The sequence below is a fragment of the Miniopterus schreibersii genome (genome assembly GCF_964146895.1).
Source record: "Miniopterus schreibersii genome assembly, chromosome: 12".
NCBI classification, from domain to species: domain Eukaryota; kingdom Metazoa; phylum Chordata; class Mammalia; order Chiroptera; family Miniopteridae; genus Miniopterus; species Miniopterus schreibersii.
Genome location: NC_138112.1, coordinates 65,862,878 through 65,880,860, shown reverse-complemented (window position 1 = coordinate 65,880,860; position 17,983 = coordinate 65,862,878). Strand labels below are relative to the sequence as shown.

Genomic DNA, 17,983 nt, shown 5'->3' with positions numbered 1-17,983 from the left:
TAGCCAAGATCTGGACGCAGCCCAAGTGCCTATCAGTAAATGAGTTGATAAAAAAAATGTGGTACATTTACACGGTGGGATACTACTCAGCCATAAAAAAGAAGGAAATGTTACCTTTTGCAACAGCATGGATGGAACTGGAGAATATTATTCTAAGTGAAACAAGTCAATCAGAGAAAAACAAATACCATGAGATTTCACTTACATGTGGAATCTAAAGAACAAAATAAACTAACAAAATAGGAACAAACTCATAGCTGTCAGAGGAGAGGGGTAGGGAGGCTGGGTGAAAAAGGCAAAGGGATTAAACAAACAAAAACAAACCCTCCTAGACAACAGAATGGTCCTCAGGAGAAGGAAATGGGGGTAGGAGGAGGCGAAGGAAGGTAAAGGGGGGAAAAGGGTGATGGAAAGAGACAGAGATGTGACTTGGGATGGTGAACACACAATACAATATGCAGATGATGTATTTTAAACTTATATAATTTTATCAACCAATGTAATCCCAATAAATTCAACTAAATTAAATTAAATTAAAAAAAATAATAATGATATGAGATCTTAACAAATATGTCAGTGCTTAGCACAGCACGGCTATCGACAAGCACAGTGTCGTACAAGCACCCAGAACTCATCCATCTGGCGTAACAGACGCTGTTTGCTCTGTGAGCAGCAGCCCCTTCCTTACCTTTCCCACACGCGGCCGTGGTAAGCACCACTCCACCCTCTGCTTCTCTAAGGGCCACTGCTTTAGAGGCCTCCTATAAGTGGAATCATGCATCCTTTGTCCTGTGACTGGCTTGCTTCACTTAGCATGTCCTCAGGTTTCATCCATGTTGTCACATATTGCAGGATTTTCCTCGATTTGAAAGGCTGAGTAATATTCCGTGGTACTTACAGGCCACATTTTCTTGATCAGTTCATCTGTCGAGAGACACTCACGTTGCTTCCACAACTTGGCTATTGTGAAGGAGACTGCAGTGAGCATGGGAGCGCAGAAAGCAATTCGAGATCCTGATACCAGTTCCTGTGGCTATCTTCCCAGAAGGGGGACTGCTGTGTAAGAAGGGCAGTGTAGTGTGTGTGTGTGTGTGTGTGTGTGTGTAAGTCTCATCCTGATTGTGACAGGGGCCACACAATCCTACATTCCTATCACCGGTGCACAAAAGTCCCCATTTCCCCACATTCTTGCCAACACTTGTTCCCCCAAAACTGAGCACAGGCAGAAAGAACTCAGAACCCTACCGTGTGAGTGCTATCACTCACTGCTCCTTTAGATACAGAAACAGGCGTGAAAGATGCAGTAGCCTGCCAAGGCCGCACTGTGGGTAAGTGTGAAGTGAGGTCCTCAAGCCTGCTAGTTTGGGCCCATCGTCCTCCCTCCGAGCCACCAGGAGAGGCTGCGTCTATCGCCATTGCCAGCGCCTCAATCCATCACTCAGGGAAAAACACGGAGAGGAAGCCGACACCAGGACTCCTGGACCTGTTTCCTTGTACCTGACCTCAAAGTGTGTGTGAAAATGTACATCCATTATCTCATGTGACACAGAAAAGAAAATAAGCTCAGGGTCAAGGAAGAGCAGAAAAATGCTGGGTTAGCCGGCACCAGAGCACTCTCGACAACAACCCGGAGAAGCAGGTTAAGAAACTACTATAAGATACAAGGGATGGGCACAGAGGCCCTGGGCTCTTCTGAGGGACTGAGGGAGGAGCAGACACGGGACGAGGGGTCTGATTGGGGTACTGGGCACAGAAGGGTCCCAATCAACTCTTGTGACATATGGAGCCTACTGGGGCCAAGGGGTCCCCTCTGTTGACAGTAACAGAATGGTTTCTTTGGCTATTGGCCTTGGAGAGAGAGTAATGAATGGTGGTAATGAGTCTAACCCCAGGAGATAAGATGGAGAATTCATATGTAGGAGGGACGAGACTTCTAGAAAGGGCGGAAAATACATATATGTGCAAAGCTGTGCTGTGCTGTGCTGGCCCGGCACTGAGGGAGCGCAGCAGCTCTTCCTTTATCTCTGGGCACCAGCCACCCGCCCCTCCTCTGTTTAGAGCAGCTCTCCCTCCCTCCGAGAGTCTCCCCCGGGGTTTGGGGCTCGGAGGGCGAGGGCGAGGACAAGCCCCAGAGAGTGTCGGCGCCCCCCTTGGCTGTTTCCCGCAGTGCCGACGGCATTCAAATGCTCACTTCCACGCAGCCACCTTTCTTTGCTGAGGCTGCGTAGAGCAAGTGGTAATGTGGGGCCGGGAGCACGTTGGAGTGAAGAGACTCTGGGCTTAAATTGTAACTCAGCCTCACGGAGCCTCAGTTTCCTTCTCTAGAAATGTGAGACTGAGAAGTGTCCACATTGAGTCATTTGGGGGATGCTTGGCTGCCGCCCCAAAATGGGCAGCAGGAAGGGCACAGCCTGTGTTTCTAAAGGAGGGTGCTGACGGCCTCACTCACGCTGTACAAGTGATATTCTCTTCAGCATAAGCGTAAGCAAAGGGCCCGATTCCGCAAATCAGGCCTCACTCGTATCTTTCCTACCACTTGCTCTCACTGCAGCTACTTGAGCCTGGGACGGGAAGGAGAAGCTGTCGTCTACACCATCTGCCTCTCCTTCCAGTGTCCGGCCTGTTGGTTCCGCACACACTGCAGAGCAATGGCAGGGCCTGCGGGGGCAGAGAGCAGCCTGGCTTTTGTGCCTGGGGGAGCTCAGATGGCACAGCCAGCCTCTGAACCTTGCAGAGCCAGTTCCTTCACCGTGAACCCAGGGAGGAAGGGCAGGATTTCATAAGAGCTGACACCAGACGTTTTTGCTTTGGCAAAGGTCACCTTGCAAGCCTCAGCTCAGCAGTGTCTGGAGGAGACACACTGCCACGCTCTCTGTGAGATCCTGCTGAACTGCCTGCATTAAACGGCAATTGCAGCACCCAGGAGTCTGCCCTTCTCACTTGCTCCTGGGGACACCTGCGAGATCGGTGTGGAGGCGGCTCCCCACGTAAGGACTCATGCTCCTCTCCTCCCCCAGGAAGATAACCGTTGCTTTGTGACATCCTCTGCGCTTCAGTGACACACACCTAAACACTCCTAGTGTGTTATGGTCAGTACCCCCAGATTCCTAAGGAGAAGGAATGACTGAACTTCAGAAGCACACCCCTGGCACCTCCTCTGTGAGGGCAACTCGTTCGGCACTGTGGAGACCCTGCGGGCTCCCGGTGTGAACCGATAGATGCATGAGGAGAGCTTCGGGCACTTTCTGGAAGCAGGTGGTGAATGCAGCACTTAATGTGGGGGACACTGCTACATGGCCATATTTCATCTTCCTAGTTTATTATAAAGTTATATTTTTGTTTGTTTTTCAATGGGTATTAGTTACAGCATAAATTAATCATAAAGAAAAATGTACAGATTGACACCTTATTTTCTTTTTTCCATCACCATTCATCCCCTCAATGCCCCCTTCCACCTCAACACACCCCCTTCCTCCCTCCAAATCACCATACTGTTGACCACGTCCATGAACTTTCTCTCTCTCTTTTCTTTTTGCTCAATCCTTGCACCCCCCAATACCCTCCCCCACCAGAGCTGTCTGCCTTGTCTCTATGTATGAGAAAGCCTCCTTGGCATTCCTGTCTCCTCTTGATGAATTCAACCTACTTGTGCACAAGATATGTTGAAGAGAAAACAGGAAAGTTCATGGAAGTTTAACAGTCAATAAAGTGGTGACACAACCTGGTCACAGAGCCACGTCCTTGAACATGGGACTCTTGGGGGAGGCCCTCCACCTTCCACTCTGCTGCTGGAAGATTCCACAGCGTGCTGCTCGGGTTCTATCAGGAACTTCATTCACCAGTGGGGGGAGTAAACAACTCCAAATAAACTCTTGCAGGTCCTCTTTCACCTTCTGGAATAATCTGCGGCTTCTGGCCTCTCCCTGAGGATCTGTGCAGAGACTGACAGAGAACAGCTTGCAGGTGAGAAGGAGGAGAGCCCGCGCTCTGGGCCCCTCAGCCCCTCTGCCTCCCCGGGGGCACAGGATTCAGATGCTACTGCTGCGTGGACGGCACCTCCCGGCCCGTTAGGAATGAGAGTCTTGCTGGGGAAAGGAAGCGCTTCCACTGGAGGAATTTGCAACAGGAGCCTGCAGGGTACAGGGCAGCTCCCTAGTGTGGGAGAAATTCCCGACGGGCTAAAGTGAGGCTCCGGCTGAAATGGTAGACAAATGTGAAGTGCATTGGGAGCTGGCCGTTGGTGGACAGGTAACAGAAATGGGACAGCCCTGGGAAGGAACATGCTGCTTCAGGGGACATTCATGTGGCGCAGTTGGTAGACATATTATGCAGAGGTTCTGGTTTAATCCCTGGTGCCATTCTAAGGCAGTCAGGCACTTGCCCCTTGGATAAACACTGTCTAGGAACGCTACGTTCCCTGCTTAGGGCCTCAGAAGGACAATGCAGCATCTAGTGCCAGGACTACAGCACAGGTGAGATGAACTGTTCACTTGAAGCCACAGAAAGGAAACGTAATTTTAGTCCTCTCAGCTGCACTATCATTTATGTGCCTTTTACATTTTCACTCTAAGGCTCTCCCATAGGGCAGCATATATGTCATCACTTTCATGTGAATGGGTCTTAGAGTAGTACAATAATGACAGGTCATTCCTTACTTAGCAGGTGCCAATTTCCGTGGCTTCTCCCCCATTTAATGCTCACCACAAATTCTTGTGCCGAAGAAGAGTCACAGAATGGCAGTGTGGTTAACTGTTGCTTCTACTAATGATAATAATAAAAAGGCTAACAATGATTAGAATCACTAATTGAGAACTCGCTATGTCCCAAGCACTGTCCTAAGGACCGTGCACGCCTTGGTTTATGTCCTTGCTCAGCTGCTCTGTGGCACAGGTGCTCCAGTCATTCTCCTTCACGGGTGAGAAAACCAAGGCACAGAGGCGTTCAGCAACTTGCCCAGTGTCATATAGCTTCTGATTGGCAAAGTCAGGCTTGTCCTGAATTAAAGTAAACCTCAAAGCACGCTCGTTCATGCTTAGAGAATATATTGGTTAATCTCTGTGAATCCTTAATTATTGGAATTCTAGGCGATGTAAACATCAAAATGAAAATTGAGAAATATTTTTTAAAGTTTAACAAATACCAAAAATAATTTCAGAAAGAGGCACCCAGGTTTTCTGCCAGACTTATCCCTCCTTGGAGTTAGTGAGGAGTCTCGTGAATGGGGCACCAGTGAAACGGCGGGGGTAAGGCCAGGCCAGTAGCTAGAGCTGCCTACTGTGTCTGTTTTGTGTCTTTGTATGTCTTCCAGCACTTCTCACTCCTTCGTGTTTCTTGATCCCCTCTTTAGGCTCAGGTACCTGCCAAGATGTTCCAATTACAAGGCCCACAAATGCAGCAGATGCTAGAGAAAGCCTTGAGGAAGTTCCTCCCTGAGTCCTTAAAGGTGAGAGTGGAACCTTCTAGGGGAGAAAGGACGATGACTGCCTATGACAAAGCTGGGAAGAGAATTAGCTGTCACTGAGCACTGCTCTCTGCCAGGCACTCGCTCCTCTCACGTGTCAGTGCCCATGATCTTGCCGCAGGGCAGGTCTATGACCCACGTAACCAAAGAGCAACTGGAGGCTCAGTTACATGACTTGAGCAAGATCACACCAGCAGGGAGTGGCAATGCTGGGATTGGAAGGCACTCTGACCTTTGCTGTGTGATGACCCAACACCATTCCCTTGTGCTCTTCTAAGAAATATGTCAGATATCAAGGGAAGTGTTTCCAGAATTGCAAAGTTGACCGAAACTAACACACTAATGCTTAATTGATTGTTTCTGACCAATCAAGTGAGTGGTGAAAGGCTAACTATTATGCTTCTACTTGAAAGTTCATAACAGGTCGTTTTTATTTTGTCAAACACAAATGGATTCTGTTTAATTTGGGGTGAGGCAGAAATTTCGTTTTAGAAGTAGATCAATGATCTTGTACCATAGAGACTTTTTCTTTCTCTTGTTGTGTATGTGTGTTTCATTTTTTATTTTTATTTTTGCACTAATATATGTTGCAAAGGGACTAGAATGTTACCAGGGATAAAAGGTGCCATTGCATTCTGATCAAGGTATCAATTCACTAAAAATACAAACAAATGCTAAACTGTCTACTCCTAACAGCAGAGGCTCCAAGTACCTAAAGTAAAAACTGATGAAACTGAAAGAAGAAATAGGTAAACCCACGGATATAATTAAAGACTTCCACACTCCTCTCTCAATAATTTATACAATACAGATGAAACCTGTAAGGATATAGAAGACCTGAACAATACTCTGAGCCAACTTGGACTAATTGACATTTATATAGTACTTCCCTCAATGACAGCAGAATACATATTACTTTTCAATGCACATTGAACATTAACCTAGATAGATCATATTTTAAAATTTTTTTAAAAATTGAAATCATGTCAAGCATGTCGTTGAACAATATGGAATTAAACTTAAAATTTTTAAAAAATCTGAGAAGTTATTCAAAAATACCCATGTATTTAGAAATTATAAAAACATTTCTAAATAAATGATGCTTTACTGCCTGGCTGGGGGAGGCTCAGCGGTTGGGCATTGACCTAGGATCTAGGAGATCGCAGTTCGATTCCTGGTCAGGGCACATGGCCGGGTCATGGGCTTGATCCCCAGTCGGGGACGTTCAGGAGGCCACCAATCAATAAGGACTGTCTCATCACTGGTGTTTCTATCTCTCTCTCTCTCCTTCTCTCTACGTCTCACTGAAAGCAATAAAGACACATTAAAAATGAATAAATAAATAAATCATGCTTTAATGTCACACCAAAATTAGAAAGTACTTTAGTTGAATAGAAATGGAAGTACACCATGTTAAGAGTCTTGGGATACAACCAAAGCAGTGGTAAGCGGGAGCCTTGTAGCTTTAAGTGCTTATACTGTAAAAGAATAATGGTCTCAAATCCATGCTTTATGTTTTCACCTTAAAAACTAGCAAAAGAAGAGTAAATTATCCCCAAAGCAAATAGAACTAAGGAAATTAGAAAAGATAAGAGCTGAAACCAATGAATGTGAGGAGAGAAAAGCAAGTAGGAAAATCAATGAGCCCAAAGTCTGGTTCTTTGAAAAGATTAATAGCCACATTGACCTAGGAAAAAAGAAAAAAGACACAAATTGCCCACACTAAGAATGAACTAGGGGACATTACTACAAACCCAACAGACATTGTAAGGATAAATAAGGCCATACTGTTACCAACACTAGGCCCATAATTTTCACAACTTATGGCCTGTGGAAAGCACAAAGGACTTATGGTCACTGGCTTTTCCTGGTGCTCTGACACCTTATGTGGGGATATCTGGAGACTAAGCCTCAGGCATTTAGTATAAACCCAAATCACTGATCCTTCTTACTGAAATAGTGTAGGGCAACCATGGAGAAGGCAGGGTCTAGAATCAGACTGTTTTGATTCCACAGTTCACTCTGCTCTGGGAAACAATGCGAGAGTTAAACATCTATGAGGCTCAGTGTTGTTGCACGTAAACTGAATAAAGCCAGAAGGTCAATACATTTTGGCAGATGTTTCTCAACCTTTGCGAGGGTTGCCAAATAAAATAATATAATAAAATTAATATCCAGCATCTCTTGAACACTTACCAATTATCAGGAATTACATCAAGTACTTTGCACAAACTCCAAGGTCTTACTTGGGTCATACAAACAGAGCAACACTGCCTCCCAACTCATTCCCAGACTTGAGCCAGGTGACAGACCTAAGACCCTTTGATTGAAGGAAAGGATGGGTACCCTTGAAGAAAAATTATTACACTGTCAAAAATATGAGCACTGTGCCTTCGCTGGGTGGCTCAGTTGGCTGGAGCATTGTCTCTCATGCACCAAAAGGTTATGAGTTTGATTTCCCATCAGGGTACATACCCAAGTTTTGATCCCCATTCAGGGTGAGTACAGGAGGCAACTGATTGATGTCTCTCTCTCACATTGATGTTTCTCTCTCTTCCTCTCTCTTTCCCTGCCTCTCTCTATAAAGTCAATTACAGTATGTCCTCGGGTGAGGATTTAAAAAAAGAAAAGATGACCATTGCATAGTGTGTTTATGTTTGTATGTGTGTGTGAAGGGGGATAGATGTTAAACAAGGATATATTAAGTAATTTCCTTATTTAAAAACTGGGTGTGACTATGTAAATAAGTGGAAAATGGAAAGATATGTCACTAAATTCTACAATGTGATAGTGAATGATTTTTAATTTGTTTTACGTATCTGCATATTTGACTATATTTATATAATATTCTCATGGTTCCACCCCAAAATCTATTTCTAGTGGAGTAATAAAATAGGACCTGAAGACTGTTTGAAGTAGGTGCCCTACCAGTTACTTACCCTGGTTTCATAGAGACAATCCTTACCCAGCTGGAACTGGGCACTTGGCCATCCCTTCCTAATAAGCTGACTCTCACTTTCTCATGATGCTGCAGGTGTATGGGACCGTTTTCCACATGAACCAAGGAAACCCGTTCAAGCTAAAGGCCCTGGTGGACAAGTGGCCTGATTTTAACACAGTGGTTGTCCGCCCTCAGGAGCAGGTAAGGCGCCCGATGTGGAATGCATACACTTCTATTTGCTCCATGTGCCTACCATTGTCTGCGCCTGGCAGTGTAGACCCAGGGGACCGAGAAATGAATGACAATGATGGTGAACAAGTCCTTGTCCTCAAGGAGCTCACAGCCTGGAGGAAAAAGTACATAAGCAAATAAATTACAATTCGATGAAAAGTGTCTAAGAACAGAAGACGCACAACATAGAGAAAGAGCAGATACAGAAGCTGATTAAACTGGGGGGGGGGGGAGTTGAAGATGGAGGTCTCAGAAAAAAGCCAGAGGCACATCTTAGTGGAAGTTTCACCTGAACTACATTTTGTAGATAATTATATTTTTGTTAGTCTGACAAGGAAAAGAGGGCACAGCGAGGGCAGAGACAGGAAGGTACAAAGCAGGACAGCGAGTGGAGGTGATTCTAAAAAGGAAATTCGTAACACAAGGACTTCCATATATATTTTGGGGAACATTTAAAAATTAGTGCAACTCAATTTGAAAAACAAAAATTCTAAGCTCACTTTAAACCAGCCAGTGAAATTATAAATTTATAAAAATACAAGTAGTATACTTTTCATACAAATGAAAATTAAATAAGTAAAATAATTATATGTTTTATCTTAAATGTGTTAGTAGTATCATTGCTAACTTCTGAGTGTATTTTGTAGAGCATTTTCTAACTATTTAAAAAAAGGCTTCCTAATTCTGCACTAGTCATGGTAATATTCTCCTGTGCCATTTTCCTCCTAATAATCTCATCTGTTATTTAATAATTTAAGGGGATCTTTCTAAATAAGTGGTTTCTTTGTTCTTCTGGAACTACAATGGGTTTAAATATAGTATTATTTTATGAAAGCACTTCTGAGCAGTTTTCAGGCTCTTTGGCTTCATTAACTATGGATGGAGATTTTAATTCAGAGTTATCTGTAACCAGATTTGATATTGTCATGTTCATAGTTTTTGTGTTTGATAACTACTTGAACTGTATTAAAATTTATTCTTGCAACAGAAGCTTTTCCTTGTCTACTGCCTCTCCCTCGTTCCTGTGGAGGAGGATGGCAATACAGAAGAATGCTTTCTAAATAGTTGTGCCTGTGTTTGATTTGAAATTTTTATGCAACATATGGGTAGAAGATAGTCTTGTTCTGCAATTTTACATCATACATAAAAAACTTGAGTCTCTCATCTTGATCTCATGATTTAAATGATTCAGAAAATAATTGTAATGCACCAATAAAAATACCAGTATTTTCGTACTTAAACATATTACAGCATAATGGGATTTAGAATAAAAGTATTGCAATCATGAACTGCATGGAATGTGCTTTATTTCCCTTTCTCCAAAAATAGGTGATGGTTGATGACTGCGATCACTACACCAATACTTACCAAATCTACTCCAAGGATCCCAAGAACTGTCAGGAATTGCTTAGCTCACTAGAAGTCATTGACTGGAAACAGCATTTGCAGATCCAGAGTAAGTAAGAAGAATGGGAATGTGTTGACTCACTTCTCTGTCCTGACAATTACCTCTACAACTAGTATCTTTCTCCATACTTCAAACCCTCAGCCTGCTGACTCATCTGTGAATATACCTGTAAAGGGGGAAAAACACCCTCAAAGCTTGCAAAATATGGGCTTCATGTAGAGAAACATAACATAACTCCTTGATAGCCAAGAATTTATGGCATATTTTGCAGACATATCCAGAATCCCTAAGGTTGATTGGGTGCCAGAGGAGAGCTTCCCCTAGGGCCTTCCATGCCTGGAATAAGAATGACAACTCGTTACATAAAGCACTGCTCAGGTCATGAAGGACACTGTCATGGGTACAAGCATGCCCTCCAGAATCGGACTTGCTGGGACAGCATTTGTCTGTTACTTGCTATGTGATCCTAGACACATGAATTGTCCTCACTGAGATCATATATAAAAATGAGGATAATGGTACCTAAAACACAGGGATGTTGAACAGATTAGATAAAATGCTGAATAGGAATTGCGTAGCACAAAACCCGGATGTGTCAGTTAGGTTTGCATAGCAAACCTCATAATTCTGTGAATCAACATTTGGGCTGGGCTTTGCAAGGCCATTCTTCTGGTTCCATCTGGGTACTCATGCAGCTGGGTACTAATGGATGGACTATGGGCTGGTTGCTTTAGCATGGCCTCAATCACATGTCTAAATGAAGGTTCTGGCTGTCAGCGCTGGCAACCACAGTGCCACATGATAGGAGCACAAGTCCTCAGCAGGCTACTCTAATACCATTCACATGGTGTTGGTCTCAAGGAAATCAGGAGCACAAAGAAAGGGCCAGAACCAATGTGCAAGAACTCTTAAGCCTCTCCCTGCAACAAATGTACTCTTTGCCAATGGTAAAAGCAATCATATGGCAAATGATGCAGTGCAGGAGGGCACTATTCCAGAGAATGGATACAAAGAGAGGTGGCCAAATTGTGGGTCATTCCTGCAACAATCCACCACACTGGGAACACAGGAATTGCATAAGAGATGTTGGCTACTATTGTTTTTATAACTCATCTCATGGGATTATCAAAACAGCATGATCATGTAGCCCAGAAAATTTAGCTCCAGTCCAGTCTTGGTATTTCCACAAATGGTATCACCATGGCTGAATGAATCGCTGAGCACATTCGTTGCACAAATCCTGACTATGTGACCTCCTGTCACATGGTGACAGAACCAAGCCATAACCAAGGGTTTTAGACTGTAAATGTAGACACTTCTTACTCCACTGGACAGCTTCTCCACAAAATGCACTGAAATCATTACATCTCTCCTTAAAATCCCATCTAGGTTCCCAGCCCAGCCTAAATGAGGTGATACAAAATCTTGCAGCCGTGCAATCCTTCCAAGTGAAACACACACAGCGTTTTCTCTACATGGCGCTAGACACCGTAAAGAAACTGATTCCTTCCCTGTTGGATGGAAAGAAATTACCACCAGGTGATGGTAAACCCAAGGCCATGTAAGTTTGACAAAAGTCACTTCACTACTCACACCTCCCATTCCTGAAGTAGCCTTCCACCTTCCCTTCCTGCTTTCACTCCTGTCAGCTTATGGTCAATATTCTTCAAAGCAGCCCAAATCATGGTTTTCAGAAATGTAAGTTAGGCAATAGGGACAAGAACAAATATAATAAATACTCATGAACTTGGTTTTTCTCTTGGAACTTCCATAGCAATCAAGAAATGTTTAGACTCTCATCGCTGGATGTTACCCACGCGGCCCTGGTGAATAAATTCTGGCATTTTGGTGGCAATGAGAGGAGCCAGAGATTCATTGAGCGGTGTATCCAGAACTTCCCCACCTTCTGTCTGCTGGGGCCTGAAGGGACACCTGTGTGCTGGGACCTGATGGACCAGACAGGAGAGATACGGATGGGGGCCACCGTGCCTGAGTACCGGAACCAGGGCCTCATCTCCTATGTTATGTATATCCACACCCAGGCTCTGAAGAAACTCGGCTTCCCGGTGTATTCTCACACAGAAGAGGAAAACAAAATTATACAGAAAATGGGTTACAATCTGCATCATATCTGCATGCCCTGTACCTGGAACCAGTGGCACTGTGTGCCTCTGTGAATCCGTCCTACACAAGCATCAGATGGGCCCTGGCATGTGCCTAGAGCAGTGATGGGTGGGCAGAGAGAGAGAATAAATTGTACATAATTGTCATTATCGGTAAAGAAGTGGGCTCTGGGGGAGCAGTGCGAATGCTCAATATCATGGTCCCTGCACTCAGGTCACTGCTGGGCTTCCCATAGATGTCTCAATGTGACACAGTCCCAGGCACTCCACATGGTTGAGATCCCCACACTTCCAGGGATCTATGGACACTCTTTTCATGAGCTTTATGCTGCCTTGAATGGCTTCTGGAACTCCTAGTGTGTGGATCTGTAGAGCCTTGCTAAATTTTCCAGGGCTGGGTAGTATTTTCTGGTCATTATGACTCATTACTCAACCTTTCTATGGCCTTTCTCTTAACAATAGGCAAGTGGGCTCTGCTCAGGTCTGTAGAGATTATACTCTTCTCAGGTTGCTGCTTTATCAGTACATTAAATAATTATACACAGTACATTAAACACAGTGCATTAAATAATCATACAAATATATATGAAATATTTAGTTAAACATGATATAGCAGGGAGAGTTACTAAGAAAAAGACTAATTTATATAAGCCTCTCCTCTCCTCACTCCCACACCAGGGAAATTGATTCAATGTTGTTTCTAAAAGAAGAGCTTCCTAAATCTACCCAAACTCACAAGCAATAAAGAGATTCTGCGTTTGATTGTACAAGTTGAAGTGAAGTGGTTCATGATGGGAAGAGCCTGAACTGGGTTTATGGAGAGTGGGAAGACCCAGACCCAGGGAGGTGGGCCATGGCTGAGACGGGATGGTGTCAAGTGATGGATTGCTTCTGTGCTTCAGATGCAGATGGTTTTGTTTACAAATCATTTTAAAGTCTTCGATTTTTAAAACAATTCTCTTTAAAGACCTCTTAAATAGCATTTACTTTGGTTTAGATGATATACCAAATTAATTAAGCACTTTAAGCTAGATCTATAAATTTAACTTCTCTTTTAAGGATGTATATTTTGGGCAACAAACAAACTATTCTTAAATACTAAGTAATTCTTGTAACCTCACAAAATGACCTTTTGAAACTTACACATACAGTACATCTAAACTTTTATTGGCTCTTCTAATTGAAGCACAACGTTAAGAAGCTTTCAACTGTAAAATTTCATAAATCTAAATCAATTACCCTAATTATGCCTTTTATATTGAGTTTAAAGGTTATTACTCTAACAGGCAATTACATATATACACACACACACATATACACACAAACGTATATATAAAATAAGTATGTGAATACTAAATAGTCATTATTTCCACTTAATAATGGAAATAATTAATTCAAAAATATTTGTACCATGAGTTTGACTCCCTTAAAACAATAGTCCTCAGCCAGGGGGAATTTTATTCTCGAAAGGGAATTTGAAATGGCCTGGAGACCTTTTGGTTGTCACAGCTTGGGGAGGTGATGTGCCTGGTATCTAGTGGGTAAAAGGATGGTGCTAAACCCTACAATGCCCAGAGCAGCCCCTCATAAAGAATTATCTGGCCCCAAATATCCATAGTGGCAAGGTTGAGAAACCCTGCTCTAAACATTTGTATGTTCGATGGTAACTCATACCCACTCAAATAAGGTGTGTACCATCCTAAGTTCTTGAAGCTATTTCCTACCAGAAAAATAGTTAGGATGCCTAGTTTCTTTTATCTTTTAAAACTTATTTTTAACTTTTTATTGGACTTATTGGGGTGACATAGGTTAATAAAATTATACAGGTTTCAGGTGTACAATTCTATAATCCATCATCTGTATATTGTATTGTGTGTTCACCAACCCAAGGGGAACTGATAGAATGTGTTCAACAATATGTTTAATGCTATATCAATAATTCTTTTTTTTTTTTTAAATATATCTTTATTGATTTCAGAGAGAGGAAAGGAGAGGGAGAGAGAGAGATAGAAACATCAATGATGAGAGAGTCACTGATCAAGCCCACAACCGGGGCATGTGCCCTGACTGGGAATCGAACCCCGATCGCCTGGATCCTAGGTTGATGCTCAACCGCTGAGCCACGTCCAGCCGGGCTATATCAATAATTCTATAACTTCAAGGGTGGAGGAACAGTTTAACCCACTTCCTTGAATTAGAGTTATATTCATGTCTTCATTTTTTAAATTTACTCATACAAGTCTATAGCTTCATCCTGATTGATCAACTAATTGGGTATTAGGGTTTTAAGATGCAAAACTATAGATCCAGATACCTTTGGATATGAGGGGATGCTAAGATTTTGGTAACTGAGAGATACTTCTATTCTTCTGTATCGTTAGAACATTACAACTCTTAAGGATATCTTAAATGATATCCCATTGAAATTTGCAGATTTCACATGACTTTAGAGTTTTCATATACAACCTATGAGTTTTTTAAAAAATGCCTCCTAATGAGCTCAGGTGATCAAAATTAATACCACCAATAATGTGTGTCTGGATGTGATTCACTAAAGAAGAAACAACCTCATTAATATAATATTTTTACCCAAAATGCATAACCTGAATCTAGTCATAAGGAAAAAATTACACAAACACTTCAGAAAAAAGTAAAACAAACCAAAATTGAGAGTTATTGTACAATACAACTGGCATGTACATGTAAAAATTCTAAAGATCATGAAAGAAAAAGAAAGGTTGAAGAATTTTTCCAGAAAAAGTGAACCTAAAAAGTTTGACAGCTAAAAACAATTTGAGATTCTGGATTAGATGCTGGGTCAAAAAGTAAACTTCTATGGAGGATATTGTTGCTATAATTGGCAGTTTTTATATGATCTGTGTATTAGTTACCAGAAGTAGAGAAATGTTAAATTTGTATTGTGGTTAAGAAAGTGAATGTCCCTGTACTTCCATGATACATGATTAAATATTTGGGACAAATGATCATAATAGAAGCAACCTACAAAAGGATTTCAATGCATGTATAAACAAATGTGGCAAATAAAGTCAATGAACATAGGTAAAGACTGCATATGTATTTAGAGTTTAATATGTCATTGTTGCAATTTTTAGGGTTTGTAATTTTACAAAATAAAGGCCAAGTAAAAGAATGCCTTCTATTGTACATAGCATTAATTAATTTTTACAGTTGTCAATGAACCTGTGAGTTAATAATACCATATTATCTGTGTGTCATCGTGGACTCATAATGCCTCATAAAGTCCACGTATTTTTTAAAAAATATGTCTTTATTGATTTCAGAGAGCGGAAGGGAGAGGGAGAGAGAGAGATAGAAACATCAATAATGAGAGAGTCATTGATCGGCTGCCTTCTGCATGCCCTGGCTAGGGATTGAGCCCGCAACCCGGGCATGTGCCCTGACTGGGAATCGAACCTCGATCTCCTGGATGCTAGGTTGATGCTCAACCACTGAGCCACGCCCAGCCAGGCAGAGTCCATATATTTTAACTACAGTCATAACTCTCTATTACTGCAACTTTCACCAAGAGAACCTACTATTCTGCTGATCCTTAAAATCTTTGGACGTGGCCTCACTAATGTTTGAATGCTTTCTTACTTTCTGACACATAAAATGGTTCAAGTTTACTTTATATCTCTCTGCAGGAAACCAGAATCAATGATTTCTTCAAGAAGTCTTAGTCACTTTTACTGGAAAAAAAAAAAAAATAGTATTAGAGATCATGATGTCTGTATCTTAAGATTTTCATATGTAAAATGAGAATAGCACTATTTGCTGACACTGACTAGTTAAAAAACTTAAACAAGATAATTCACATAAAATACAGTGCCTGGTGCCCGGCGGTGTGGCTGGCTCAATACCCCTAGTTCAGGAGGCAGCCAATTGATGTTTCTATCCCTCTCTCCCTCTCCTGGAAATAAACTGGGCAAATAATACAGTAGCCAGCATCGGGTCCACATAAATGTTCAACAAATGTTACCTGTTTTTATTATTATTACTAAAATGGGAAAAAATATGGAACAGATTCTTCCATTATTCCAATTCTTCTTCCAGAATTGGCAAAGAATTCTTTGATCTATGGTTAATTTAGTTGCTTTAGAAAAGGCTCAGACCATTCACCTAAGACATTCATTTTTATTTCCCTCCCAACTCCTCTCACATCTTTAATATTTCTTAGTTTTCCTTGAGCTGGAGCTCCCATCCAAGTTGTTCTTTTTACAGAGCTCATGGATGCTAAAGATGCTAGGGAGTTCTTTAAAGGAGCAATCCAGTGCTCTTGAAGATGAAGATAAGATATTTTATGGGAAACAAGATGACTTTTCAGCCTTTGATGAGTTTCTTTGGGCATCTTTTCAGCATGCTGGCTGCCTTATTGTTTGATGTAGGTGGTAGAGAAATATCCAGGATATCCCAAGATTTACACTTATGTCCATCTAAAGACTTAAAATCCCTAGGCCCCGAGTCTACCTAACATAGCTCAATTGTCTCTGATAAATTTATTGTTTGTTTTAATAGCCAAAATTTCCAGCCTGGGGTAAATAATAGCGCTCTATCAAGAGTATTTGTGAGGAAAGGAGAACACAGTGCGTGTGAAAATGACTTATGACTGCTACATGTTGTGTAACTACAAACTATTGCTTTAATATACATAAATCTAGTGCCCTGGGTAATGTGGTTACCACACAGGACTAGAGGTCAGGAGTGTGTCTGAATTTCAGGTGTGGTTCAGCCACTCAGTGGATGATCCTGGGCAAATCATATTAGCATGATATGTTTTGTTTTCCCATTTTAAAAATGCAGATAAAACACACGCCCTTGTAAAAATAGATATAAAAAGGATTTCATAAGCACATGTCAGAGAATTGGCCCAAGACGGCAGATGGATCTAGTTGTCTTATCATTTGTCTAAGCCTCATTAAATGACTAAAATTAACATCAATAAGAGGCAGGGAAGAGAAGAATTCATTAATGCTTCAGATGTGTTGGGGAATTCCTAGAAGCTGCAAGAAACTGCAAGAAACCACCACCTATAATACCTCTGAAACGTCTGTTAGAAAAGCACAGTGGGGAGGATTAGCCCAGAGTCAACAGACACACTACTTGGAGGAAACCCAACTCAGGGCTATTATTGATCAGAGCTAGGTTACCCAAAGCTTGGGCCGTTGACCCTTGACTCCATCCTGATTTTTGCTAAGCATTTTGCTAGTGTGAGGCCATGAGGAGGAACACTGGGGTTGGGAGGCAGCAGAGAGCTTCTGAGCCTTGGAAGAGAATAGGGTCTCACACAAAGATGGCAAACTATTGTCACATCTTGCAATGTGTCCCATCCCATCGTCCCAAAATACCATGCACATGCAACAGTCATTTTCTTAAGTGTGGAGAAGAACTCTCAAAGTCAAAGATAAAAGGAAAACCAAGAATGACTAAAGAATTGACAAGGGAAAGAGAGGCATCAGACTCAACCTGCGGATGAATTCACACCTGCTGAGGAGAAATAGGACAAGAGAAAACTTTAGGTAAGTATAATTGTGATATTTTCTGCTACATTCATATGAAAGAATCACCTGGAGATTTTGGAAATTAAATATTGGAACTAAAGTAAAAAAATCTCAGTAGATGGAGTGAGTAGCAAAGTAGATACATTCGACGCATAATTAGAAAGCTGGACGATCTAGGAGACCATAACACAAAATGAAGGCGGGATGGGAAATATGAAAGAAAAAAAAGAGAACTGAACAACACTGAGAAGCTTGAACACCCATCTAAATGGCATTCCAAAAACTGAGAACAGAGCAATT

General features: G+C 42.1%; 1 protein-coding gene across 2 annotated transcripts; it reads left to right on the top strand.

The window, feature by feature from the left end:
- Positions 1-2,701: 2,701 nt before the first annotated feature.
- On the top strand, positions 2,702-15,302 carry LOC308565789 (glycine N-acyltransferase-like; the record flags this gene model as incomplete). 2 transcript variants are annotated; one of them, XM_081155391.1, is made up of 6 exons in its annotated part: positions 2,702-2,987; positions 5,348-5,443; positions 8,496-8,603; positions 9,963-10,089; positions 11,431-11,602; positions 11,816-15,302. In XM_081155391.1, exons 2-6 carry the CDS (start codon positions 5,366-5,368, stop codon positions 12,216-12,218), a joined length of 888 nt encoding a protein of 295 aa, XP_081011517.1. In that variant the 5' UTR covers positions 2,702-2,987; positions 5,348-5,365. The 2 variants fall into 2 exon arrangements, with proteins under 2 accessions (XP_081011517.1, XP_081011518.1); XM_081155392.1 differs by lacking the exon at positions 11,816-15,302 and having other exon boundaries at positions 11,431-11,606.
- Positions 15,303-17,983: the final 2,681 nt, after the last annotated feature.